General features: G+C 45.4%; 1 protein-coding gene across 1 annotated transcript; it reads left to right on the top strand.

The window, feature by feature from the left end:
• Positions 1-1,020: 1,020 nt before the first annotated feature.
• On the top strand, positions 1,021-5,610 carry rnft1 (ring finger protein, transmembrane 1). The gene is made up of 9 exons (XM_030361891.1): positions 1,021-1,217; positions 1,680-2,131; positions 2,228-2,304; positions 2,400-2,500; positions 2,811-2,964; positions 3,594-3,752; positions 3,886-3,951; positions 4,242-4,343; positions 4,753-5,610. Exons 1-9 carry the CDS (start codon positions 1,192-1,194, stop codon positions 4,885-4,887), a joined length of 1,272 nt encoding a protein of 423 aa, XP_030217751.1. The 5' UTR covers positions 1,021-1,191; the 3' UTR covers positions 4,888-5,610.
• Positions 5,611-13,140: the final 7,530 nt, after the last annotated feature.

Below are 13,140 nucleotides of genomic sequence, written 5' to 3'. Positions count from 1 at the left end.
TAAATGTTACTCCTAATGGAAAATGAGCTAGTGCCATTGACAGACATGGCAATTGCCGAACAGAAGCATTGCGTAGTCAAACGATTGCAGCCACAGCGTTCGTTCAGGTCAAAATGGTTTCTAATACGAAGCAAAACAAGGCTTTCTCGAAGCACTTAATTACAGGGCTGTAGCAGGGATCCCGGTGTGAGCTTATGAGGGAAGCCGTTGACGGCTGTCCTTCCCTGTGCAATGCTTTCACAAAAAGTCGCTGCGTTGCACGACTACCATTACTTTCTTAATTTGAATTTCTTGAATAGATCCAATTATTGATGAATGAAACGGATAAGCTACTGTTGATTAGGTTGTATGGGCTCGAGTTGTCAAATGTAACGCAATATGCAAGCTTTTGGGAATAAGGATGTGATTAAGGATGTGAGGGGGAATTATATCTTCTGTCGCAGTAGCTGCTCTTTTAATGCCTTTCTAATCAACATTTTAACATTTCATATTTCCCATAAAAATTTCACCATAAGCTCTCGCCGAATTGCTGGCAGACACCATTAGTTCCGGATTATAACCTTATTTTTACCAGTAGGTTAGACATTCATAATATTCCTATACCGTACAGAACCACAGAGTTGAGGAGGATAAGACAGTGTTGAGAAGACAGTGGAGGAGACAGTGGAGAAGACAGTGGAGGACACAGTGGTGGACACAGTGGAGGAGACAGTGAAGGACACAGTGGAGAAGACAGTGGAGAAGAGAGTGAAGGAGACAGTGGAGGAGACAGTGAAGGACACAGTGGAGAAGAGAGTGGAGGAGACAGTAGAGGACAGAGTGGAGGAGACAGTGAAGGACACAGTGGAGGAGACAGTGGAGACAGTTCCTTAAGACATGACTGAGCTTGAAGTTGATTTGTATTCATTAGAATTTTATAAAAAAGGGTTACTTTGCCCCGTCAGTGGCTTTCTTGCATTTCCGAAACAATGCACTAGAGGGCAGTGCTGCTACACTCAACACTGAACTGCACAAGAGCAAGACATTTACGACATCCGCTTTGGCTCTTGCTTGCCTGTATTTACGTTACGGTCCCACTGTCCGATTAGCCAATGGCTTAGAAAGCATCAAGATCGTTTGCTTTTTCTTTATTTTCCTTTTATTTCATTTCTGGATGTATACTGTTCATGAGATGGCGTTCACCGGCTTACAATGAAACTCCGGGTTCAATATGACGGGTAACGCTAAGCTTTTATAACGCAAATACTGAACAGCTGTAAGGTTAGCTAGCATAACTAGTAAACAAGCCTGCACAGACTCGCATAGATCTGGCCGATCTAACTGTTTTTACTGACGACCTGATAAACTGACCGCATGTCTGGCTTTTATTACAGTGTTTAATGCTAATCATATTGCATTGTAAACAATAACCCGCCATCGTCACCTGTGTCACAATATTATTGTTTAGCTTAAATACGTTGCACTGACAAAAAACATGCATTGATAAAGATATCCGACCACAAACAATGGACGTGAAGGATTTCCTTCACCTAATAATATTGGTGACATAAATTATACAGATGTTTAGCTGAAGCTACGTACATACTGCTAAAGTAATGCTGACCCAGAGGAGATATGTATTGTACAGTCATCTATAGATTTAAGTTTCACTTTCTTCTTTGTCATGTTTTTCTACAAAGATGTGAAAGTAGAAGAGCATCAAAACTGAAGGAGTCCCAGACGGTGATGCAGCCCAATTCCGACGAGCGAGATGCCCACGCAGGAAACGGTTTGTCCCTAAATCTGCAACAAGAACATCTGACCAAAACACAGACCCCCACCGGAGCTCCGGCCCTTGCCGAGAGCGGAGAGGTGCGGGTACACATGACCGGCGACTCCGGGGAGACCAGTGCAGGGGGTGCCTCATCTCGGAGGTCCAGAGCCAGCTCCCACAGTCACTCCCATTCACATGGACACAGCAGGGCCCAGCACCCCCCGCATACACATGAGCCCGAGTCTGCGGAGCCCGACATGGACTCGGGAGAAACCAGCTCCTCCTTCTCGGAGCTCCGCTACCTCTACCACTGGATCCAAAAGAGTCTTCCTTTTCTCGTCATCCTCGGTTCCAAGTTGGTCATACAACATGCTCTGGGTAAGATCTTACCCCCCCAAAAAAAGCTGCATCCCTTAAGCTGCGCTCAAAAACAAAAAGATGGTTGTCTCAAAGGTTCTCCTCTACGTGTTACAGGTTTGGCAGTAGGCGTTGGCCTCTTCATGACCTTTCTGTATGTGAATAAAAGCCTTCAAACCCAGGTCTTTCTTCAGGTGAGTAGCCAATAGCATAAGAACACCTCATGACTTTTAAAAGCTGTGTCTTGTGTATGGATCATTCACTGTAGTGGCTCTGGTGTCCTTTGCAGGATCGTCACTCCAAGCTGCAGTGCTTATGGCTTCTGTTGTTCATGACCTTGTCCACCTCCCTCCTGTACTACACCTTCCTCCCAGAGAGCCTTCACTACTGGTAGGAAGCTCGTCTTCTTATCTCCAACCAGACGAGAAATGGACATGACTATATTTACACAGCTAGGCTGAATGCAAACTCCTCATTGCCCATTTGTCTTTTATTGGCAGCATATCTTTGAATTATGATTAATATAATCAGCAAAATAGAGGAAGGGAAAACGTATTATATGTACAGTAGAATGATTATATATCATTGTCATTTTGCATATCTCGATTGTAAAACAATGAGACGTCGTTGGTTGGTTTAAACAGGACTTTCTGAAAGCCTGATCCTAAATTGACACCAATGGATTTCTCCATGCATCCAGCCTCATCTTCCTGGTCCCCAGCATCGAGCCCTTGGGGTTCTGGGAGGTGCTATGGACCGTCGGTGTCACCAACTTCATCATCAAGTTCCTTATGATGGGAACCAAGTGCCTTATTCTGCTGCCACCCTCCTCGCTGCTTTCCTTCAGAAGCCAGGTAGAGTCAGGCTCAAAACTCACACACCATCAATCAAGGCAAACAATCCAAGTGGCACCTTGTTGATCAAAGTAAAGAGTTGACTATTATTTGATCAGTGCTCATGAGTCACTGATGATTAAAACACAAAAAAGGACATGAACAATGGAACTACGAAAAACATAACGCAGAAGACAAGGGTGGTGGTGTTGATCCTGTAAGGGGCCACTCTGTACACATTGGAAGCACTTTACATTAAGGCTATATTAATGAAACAGGTGTTCAAATTAGTAAATGAGTATTTAGTATTTACTAAGATAAAATGAACAGTTAACTTTCAGTCATCATTTTCTAAAGGTAGTCATGTTTACTAAAGGTGTTCATGTTGACTTAGCTATTCATTAATGCATTATTTTAAAGCGCATCGGAAGGCTTGCCTTTAACAACACCAAAGCAGCTCAGCGGGATCATTCCAAACTGCTTCTTTTCCTCTGCTCAACCACTAGCTGCTCATACTCGTCTCCTCCAGGCTCAAGTCCACGAGCCCACCCAAAGCAGGGTATCGGACGTCGTTCTGGAACGTAGCCCCTGTGTTCTCTGTTAGCGCCATGTGAACCGTGTTGTGCTAATCTGCCGTGGTGTTCCTCCAGGGCCGTTGGCTGATGCTAACAGAGGAGCTAGGCCAGATTTACCAGGCCCTGGCCCCGGTGCCCCCGTGGTTCCGCTACCTGGTCACCTACCAGGAGGTGGACGGCAACACAGGCCTCACCCTGGGGGTCCTGCTGGCCCTGGTTTACCTCATAATGAAGGTGACCCCCACCGCCGCTACTGCTGTTGGATCTTTACCAGCCCGCCTGAAGCTTTCTGCCTGTTCATTGGTGCTTGAGAACATAGTTTCCCCATGTATGGATTTACAGTGGTTTGGTTTTGTCGTTTTTGCAGCTTTTAGGATTGTACAGCCAGCGGACGGCCATCACCAAGACTGTGAGGATATTCTCCAAGGGCGAGGTACATTTGAGAACCGACTTCTATTGGAGCCGACTATACTAGGCGTGGTTCTGCTTGGGGTTCATTTCTCAAACCCCATGCTGTATACAATCATATTGGTATTAGTCTTGATTCAACCTTTTAAAGTGTTTTCTCTTTGCTTATATTTTGTATTTGTTTCACCAGAAACATGCAGACCGTGAATTATTAAAATGGATATACTTCGCTCACTAGGGATTAATGTGAGTTAGCCAATCAGAGGCGAGCAGGATTGTAACGATGCTCTTTATTGTGCCGTTCTGTTGCGTCAGCATACGGGGATGCCGGCCAGCAGGAGTCAGTGTAGCGAGGCGGGAGATGTGTGTCCCATCTGCCAGGGAGAGTACCGGGACCCTCGCTCACTGGTCTGCCAGGTAAGGGGTGTAACTATTACCTGTTCATGGCCAAACTGATTTTATTTGGGCAAAAGATAGTGCCAAATTTTTGGCACTAATAATTTAAAGCTAAATATTTCCTTTTTATTTTTGAGAGCATGCATTATGATGACCATACGGACGTTTCTAGGTGTGCGGCCAAATGCAGTTTAAAAGTTAGAAAGATTGGCTCTACAAAAAGACTACCATGTTCATTACTAGTCGAGTATGACATTATGAGTAATATCTCCATGCTTAACCCTCTTGGAGTAACACTCCACTTAATGCAAAATATATTTAAGAAATGATTTAGCAGAATTAATCAGGCAATTATGGACAATAAAAACCACTTTTTTTTCCCTTACGCTGTGTGTGTGCGTGTCTGTGTGTGTGTGTGCGTGTGTTGCAGCATGTGTTCTGTGACGAGTGCATCGCGCTGTGGTTCAACCGGGAGAAGAGCTGCCCGCTGTGCCGCACTGTGATCACAGAGAAGGTGTACAAGTGGAGGGACGGCGCGACCTCCCCTCACCTGCAAATCTATTGACTCCTCCCCCAGGGCGGAGACGCTCGCTTTTTAACCCCTCCCACATAGTTATCGATATGTGTGTTTGCGTGTTTTGAATGTGTGTTTGGTGCGTGAGCTATTATGGCTGACAATAGACCTTTTTCCCCGGAGACGCCATTGTAGGATAAACACAGGTGTCACCCGTACACTGATTTAGGGTGAGCTACTTTTATATCTCAGGGTATGGAGGGTGGTGGTAGACTTATCTTTACTAGTTCAGTCTATGACCTGTGCCTTGCTACATAAAATGGTGCAGACCCATGCTCAGTGTTATGAGCGACACCCGTGTTAATCGGTCACGGCGCCCCTGACAAGAGTCTATACCCACCGACTGTAACTGACGTCTTAACTGTGTATCTTGGGGGGGAGGGGACTTGTGGCCAGGAATAATAAGGTTTTGAGTTTTATAATCCCCCCCTGTGTCAATGTGGTTTTCTCAAACATTGTGTTTTGATTTTCCTTACGTCCATTTAGAAATGTCTACCATTTCACCATTATTATTATTTTTTGGTAAAGGGTCAATAATGTTGGACATCTTCTAAAGTGTGTTGATTTAATTATTTGTTATATTTACTCCCACCCACCATTTTTTTTTGATTAAGTACTCTTTTACTTAATCTTTTTTTTTTTTCATTTGGGGAGATTGATCCATCTTTTTTTCGAATGACAGAATTAACCATGTTACTGTTTGTTTTGCTTCATGGCAGGAGAGCATCCACACCTGTTGGCACATCAGTGCCCTATACCACGAAGCTCGCTGAACATAGCCAGGCTTTCTTGGGAAAACCTGGCTCGACAGAGCCGCAACTCGCAATCAGAGTTAAATGGTACCACGAAGCTCACTTTAGATTCAATTAGTAGAACCAGATTTTCCGCTTTAGGTTCAGTGCGCGTTCACGTGAAAGGGGCGTTTTTTGCGTCATTTTTCTCACCTTTACGATAGATCAAGCAGTCTATATGAGTATAACGCTACGGCTACACCAGACGCGGAAATTCACTCGTGCGGAAATAGAACGTTCACCAAGCGGAAATTTTAAATTAACCGGCTACACTGGACGCGTTAAAAATGGCTCCTTTATCTTTTTTGATCTCTGTATTACTATGGTCCAGTTCAATAGCTGCTTATAGTAGGCTATAGAAGTATAGTATAGAAGTTACTCACCAGTTATGCCAACTGCCTCCGAAACAGCTCTCCATCCGGCATCTCTTTGACGTTTATCCTTATATTTCAGGTCACTGTGGTCGTAAAGCTGTAGGCCTACTCGTTTTTCAACTTCATGAATTAATAAATAATCATCCATTCTTGAACTATCAACTATCTAGGCCTACTTGCTATCTATATACTTACAGTGTCTACGTAGGCCTATACTATCTATCTTATACACTGTCGTCTTCAAACAGAAAAGTAATGTTTTAATCGTTAAAAACGTTAAATCTCCATAGTAACAGCTCTCGAGGGTTTTGGGAAATAATCAGATTTATTGATTCCCTCATTATTCACAGCAAAATATATAATGGTTTTCATTACATTTCATTGATTTATTACCATACTCTATGTTAAAAGGCCCACGCAAACCTCGCGGAAAATAATAAAAATAGAAACCAGTCTATGTCTTAATTTTCCACGCGGAAATGTCGGCGCGGTAGGCTACGTTCAGTTTCAGCGTCTGGTGTAGCCACTCTCATTGCTTTCAACGGTTTCGAATTCTGCTGCGTTCATACCGCGTCCGCAAAGCAAAATGTCCGCGTCTGGTGTAGCCGCGGCCTAAGTGAAAAGATTCTGCATATTGTCTGTAAAATAACTATGCCAAATGCAGAATTGTTCGCCATTAATCCAAATAGAATGATGATTTAAAAAAGCATAAGCAACGTCCATCCTGCCTTATTCTATAATTTAGGGAATTCACTTTAAATACACCCTAAGAAATGTATAGAATGTTTTCGACCTCTGAGAGGTAGCGGCTGTAGCGTAGTGGATTAGTATAAGACCCGAACGCCAGCGACCGGGGTTCAAATTCGCCGGTCTATCATCATGCATTTTACCCCCATAGATGTGGTGCCAGCACGGCCTTGAAAATATGGGTTCAAGTTCGAAATAAGCACAAAAATATAATTCCATAAGCTTTAGTGAATAAGTATTCCATATGCATGAGAATTAGGACTTTTTAAGCTTCACATAAATTCGCGTCACTTGGGAGTCGAACCCCCCGCGCAGAAATTCAAGACTGACGCGCTACCTCCACTCTAGCATCTGTCACAGACACAATGCGCAACAGTAATCATTGTCTACATAAGGTCCAAAAGGACGATCAAATAACGAACACCCTCTGATGAGAATCTGTATCTCTCATGTAGAACCCCAATTTCGTTGTTTGCACAATGACAATAAAGTCTGAAATCTGAATATCGTCAGACAATGCCAAGGGATCGGTTCTGTCCCGTAAAACCCTTGTCTCCGGAGAGACGCCTGTACGAGAAGTGCGCCGGGGTCCACGGGAACACCCACAAATGGTGACGCCATTGTCAGAGGAGGGGCTAGGAAGCTGCGCACGCCGATTTAAGTAACCGATCTCCGGCTAGACTAAGCCGAAAAACTGCTCCCGACCAGGTTTGGTTGCGAGCATAAGTCACCATGGTGATACATCGACGCTAAAAGAGATCGACTTTCGTGGTACAACTAACCCAGGCTTGGAGCTCAACATACCTCGCTAACCCTCTAAGCGAGCTTCGTGGTACAGGGCCCAGATGTGTCCAGCAGGAATTCAGAATGTAGTAAAATTTATAAATATATCGATTATATATACACTGTATATAGTATATACACACTATAAGATTGGAATACGATTACCATGAGCATGGTTAAGATCACCCACCCAAATACAAGAAAGATTATGTATAACTTTGGTTATTGTTTTGAATATTTTCAATTTTGCTTTGATTTTCTCATGTCAAAAAATAATACGAGACATTGAAATTAGTTTGATCCAAACATGAAACTATTTTTCTATAGATGTGATTTATAGCCTCCTTTCATTTCTTAAACCAAAGATTGTGAGCACCTACTATTTTATTACAGTAAAATACCGAACTCTGTCTCTTTCCTACTTTTTGTCTTACAACCACAAACTACACGATGAAAAACTTGCAATTCAAGATTTTATTCAAATTGTGATTCAGAGTGCTGTCTTGTTGCAAGAGAGAAAACCTGTACTTCCCATATCTTTGCCCTTAATATATATTACCATTGGCAAGTACAATAGGCTCCCATTTATCTTAACGTATTTGACCGGTTTGTTAAAAGTACAGGTTAATTATTGAGATTGCCTGTCTGGAGATGTTAATCAGTGTGATTAATGTTCTGCCCAGCTCTCGCTGTGTAGCGTGAGCCTGCAGAAGAGAAAGGGAGAAACCAGCTCCTCCTTCTCTAAGCTGGTTACGCGCTTACTGCCACGACCCCACTGGTATATAGAGACACATAAGTGGTAGCCAACCACAGCTGGCAGGCAATTAGCTCCGGCCACGTGAGTAGTGACTCACCTGGGTTCCTGGCGAGCTCTGGTCCTTCTCTCTCTTGTAGGGGAGATAGCCAAAGCATTGGGGTGAACGGTAGCTGTCTCGTTCAGTTATTGCTTTGACATATAACATAGACAAACAAAGACGGCAAAGGGGCGGTCACGTTCCCCGTAGGAATCCTTAATTCTGGTGTGGTCCTGCTATGTGGGTGAATGGGCTTTACAAAGTCTTATGATTTCGGAGTGTAACCACTGGGCACCATGCTGTCTATCCAGACACCCTCTTGCTTCTGTGTCGCCATCTTGGATCCCTCAGGTGACCATAATCATGGCCCATCAAGGGAGCCACTCCCACATTTACCATGACCACCAGTTACCCACCAGCTTAACATTACCCAACAGTAGGATCGTGACATTCCTCCCCCCATAAGCAAAACAAAAACACAACAATTATTTATTTATTTTTCACCTGTCCTTTTGTGTTTTTTTTCTTCTAATCTTATATTTCATTTTCACATTTTCCTTAAAATAACTTCTAACCTAAATTAGAACTCAACCATTACATTGAAAACACGAGGACCTTGTAAATAACAAGAGAACCCTCTGCCAAATCCGGTAGACAACAGTCGTAAACAAGGTCTCACACTCTAGAGAGAGCATCAGCAATGACGTTGTCCTTGCCAGCTATATGCTTCACCACCAGGTTGTAAGGCTGTAATACGAGACCCCAGCGAAATACCCTGGCGTTAGCACTACGGAACCTGGCTAAGAAAGCTAGGAGATTATGGTCGGAATAAACCATCACTGCCTGCTCATCTCCCGCAATATATACCTCAAAATGCCTAACTGCTAAGACTAGGGCCAAAGCTTCCTTCTCTATGGTAGAGTACTCTCTTTGATTTGAGTTGAGTTTCTTTGAGAAGTAGGCCACCGGCCGTTCATAACCATCCTCTCCTGCCTGTAGGAGGACAGCTCCTACTCCGACATCACAGGCATCAACACTGAGAGCGAATGGCCTCTCAAAGTCTGGTGCTCTGAGAACAGGGGCACTTGACAAAATGGTTTTAACCTGAGTCAATGCTGCCTGAAACCCATCTGTCCAGTCCCATTTCACATCCTTCCTCAATAAATTGGTAAGAGGGTCGGTCACTGCTGCAAAGTTAGGGACAAAACGGCGATAAAACCCACCCATCCCCAAGATCCTTCTCAGCCGAGTGCAATGGCCTGAACCTTAGCCAACCGAGGCTGCACCACCCCACATCCCACCTGATGACCAAGGTATGTGACCGTGCCTTTACCAAACTCACATTTTGACAGGTTGATTACGAGCCCTGCCTCAGCCAACTGCTGAAATAAAGCCTTGACGCGCTCCCCATGCTCTTCCCAGGTGTCACTGAACACTAGCACGTCATCTAGATAGGTGACAGTATTTCCTAGCCCATCGGTGAGGGAGTTCATCAACCTTTGGAAGGTGGCTGGAGCATTATTCATGCCAAAAGGCATCACCCTGAACTGATACAGCCCACCTGGGGTTACAAAAGCTGACACTTCCTTTTGCCCTTTCTGTTAATGGTACCTGAAAGTAACCTTTCAGGAGGTCGATCTTGGTCACAAATCTCTTCTGCCCCACCTGATCAATGCAATCCTCTAACCGAGGAAGAGGGAACGCATCCCCTTTTGTGACAACGTTAACCCGTCTGAAGTCAACACAGAACCTACCTGCTCTGCCCTCTTGAGCAACTAAGACGACTGGGGAACTCCAGGCACTGTCTGAGGGCTCAATTACCCCGATGTGCATCATATAGTCTACCTCCTCCTGTACCACCAACTTCTTACATGGAGGGAGCCTATATGGATGCTGTTTCACAGGGTCAGCATTCCCTGTATCCGCATCATGTACCTCCCTATGTGTGCTACCAGGAGTATCTCTGACAAGTGAAGGGAAATGGTCAATCAGACGCACTACATCCCCCCGCTGGGAATCAGTAAGGTACCCCAACTTCCCTTCCAACTCAGCACGAGCCTGGATATTGTACAACCTAGTATTAACCATGTCAGGGGACGAGTCCACTAACTAAAAACTAAGACCAAATCACCTGGATCAAAAACGCGGCACACTGCCTTGCGGTCATACATGGCCTTCATGCAAGCTTTAGCCCCTAAATTCTTGGAGGCAACCTCACACGCCAACTGTAGTCTACCCCGCATTAATGAAACATACTCTAGCACATCACCGGGGGCTGCTGGCCGAATAATTTTCTCCCGCAAGAGCTGTAATGGCCCTCGAACTTTGTTTCTAAAACCCAAGAATTCAGTGGGGGCGTCCCTAACTGCGAACAACAGAAACGGGATGGCCTCATCCCACTCTTTAGGTTGACTCTCAACAAAAGCACGTATCATGTTCTTTAAGGTTCCATGAAACCGTTCAATGGCCCCCTGAGACTGTGGGTGATAAGGGGAAGAATGCTTGACCACCACATTCAACTCAGACAAAACCTGATGGAAAAGTTAGGCTGTAAAGTTGGAGCCCCTATCAGATTGAATAGAGCGTGGCAAACAAACCCATGCAAAGAACTTAAGCAAATGCTCCACGATTTATGTAGTGGAATGGCTTCCGGATACCTTGTGGCGGTATCCAATATAGTCAACAGGTATTCGTTTCCCTTCTTGGTTTTCGGTAAGGGCCCTACCCAGTCAATCATTATCTCAGCGAAGAGCTCCCCTACCACGGGTAAAGGTTGTAAAGGAGTAACTGGCGGCTTACTGCCCTGTTTCCCCACCATCTGACAGGAATGGCACCGACAACAAAACTCCTTTACGTCCTTGCGTAACCCTAGCCAATAAAACTGCCTGCTTATCTTGGCTAGGGTCTTTTTAAAACCGAAATGACCCCCGAATAGAGGGCCATGTGCCAGGGGGAGCACTTCTCCATGGTAAGACTGTGGTAGCACAATCTGTTCATAACTGGCCCAGTCCTCACTAGCAGGTCTACTGGCTGGCCTCCATTTCCTAAACAGAATCCCCATTCTCACAAAGTAACCTGTTGCCACGTCGTCACTCTCTCTAGCAGACGTTGCCACTTTAACTGCATACTCGAGGGAAGGATCCTCCTTCTGCTCCTGAACGAACGTGGGTTGGCTTACATCTGGAGCCCTAGACATCTCAGAACAGCTAACAACCCCTCTGGCATCTGACTCTGCAACACCATCATCACCGACCTCCGAAGGCAACAACACCTCTGTCACCTCAGCACTCCATAAACTCTGGGACGTCCCTATTTCGGCAGCTACATCACTGATAGGCTCTCTGACCCCCTCTAGAACGCCAGAGGTCAACCACTGAGGGAAGACAGTGTCACTCAGATCCACCATGGGCTCCTCATCAACCAAGGGTGATGACAGGGCACCGGGAGCTGGTGCACCAACAGCTAGCTTTTCCCTAGCCTGAGCTCGAGTGACCAAACATGAGGTAAAAACCTCTGGAAACTCTGCCTCCATCTCCTTCATTTCAACCGGGTAGACTGGGCAGTCTGTAACCTCTGGATTGACCCTAGTCCCTGCTATGTCGTTTCCCAGCAGCAAATCAATACCCCTCACTGGGAGACTGTTCACCTCAGCGACCTCAACACATACTGAAACTAACTCTGATTTGAGATATATTGGGTAGATAGGTGCATGCACGTAGCCACCAGCTACACCATGCACCAATACATATCTGCCCGTGAATGAGGCAGATGGAAGATCCACCACCCCTTTACACAACAGGGTTTGAACTGCCCCTGTGTCACGCAGTATTGTTACTGGCACCTGAAGACCCTCCTGAGACGCTGCCACTGTCCCTTCCGAAGTGAACCCTTCATAACCCTCCAGGTCACTGGTAATACCGCTGCCAGAAGACACCAGCGCCACCGGCCTACCTGAGCTCTCAAACCTGGACCTCAGATGCCCCTTCTTATTGCACCGGAAACACGGAATTTCCAAAGGGCCTCGACCAAGAGATTGGGCACTTCTTGACTGCTGTTCACCACTAAATGAGTCAACTGGCCTTCTCCTGCCTACTTCACTTGTGGACTTCTTGCCATGAATCACTTCATAGTTATCCGCAAGCTCAGCCGCTTCTCGTGGAGATTTCCCTGCCCGTTCATTAAGATAAATGTATACTTCCCTGGAAACACTAGCTTTAAACTGTTTCAACAAGACTAAGGCCCTTAGCTCTGAATAATCAAAGGCTTCCCAGGAGTTAAGCCAGCGATCAATAGCTATTTCCAGGTTCCGCCAGAAGTCTAGATAGGTTTCGCCAGGCTGCCGCCTTAGCTCCCTAAACCTAAGCCTATAGGCTTCAGGCACACTTCCATAGGCCTCCAACACAGCCTTCCTGAGTGAATCATACTCCAGACCCAACCGACAGTCTAGAGCAGCTACCGCCCTCTGCGCTTTACCAGTCATTACACTCTGTACAAGGAGAGGCAACTTTTCCTTTGGCCACTCACTCTCTTTGGCCACTTTCTCAAACATTTCGAAAAAGATATCCACTGCGTCTTCCTTAAAGACAGGCATGAATGTACGGGCCCTACCTAAATCAAAACCTGAGCCCCTGTTTTCAGCATGCCTACCGGGAGTGAAGGCTAATTTTTCAACCTCCAACCTAACCAACCTCTCAGAGTGTGCATAAGCTGCTTCTCTTTCCGCTCTCTCACTCTGAAGGGTAGCTAACCACTCCT

Source organism: Gadus morhua, chromosome 7 (genome assembly GCF_902167405.1).
Source record: "Gadus morhua chromosome 7, gadMor3.0, whole genome shotgun sequence".
NCBI classification, from domain to species: domain Eukaryota; kingdom Metazoa; phylum Chordata; class Actinopteri; order Gadiformes; family Gadidae; genus Gadus; species Gadus morhua.
Note: the sequence above shows the minus strand (reverse complement) of the source record. Positions and strands in the feature narration are given on the sequence as shown.

Coding starts and splice junctions, on each gene's coding strand:
- rnft1 (XM_030361891.1), top strand. CDS start 1,192: ATGAAACTCCGGGTTCAATATGACGG. Junction 2,305..2,399: donor AAACCCAGGTCTTTCTTCAG/GTGAGTAGCCAA, acceptor TGTCCTTTGCAG/GATCGTCACTCCAAGCTGCA. Junction 4,344..4,752: donor CTCGCTCACTGGTCTGCCAG/GTAAGGGGTGTA, acceptor CGTGTGTTGCAG/CATGTGTTCTGTGACGAGTG.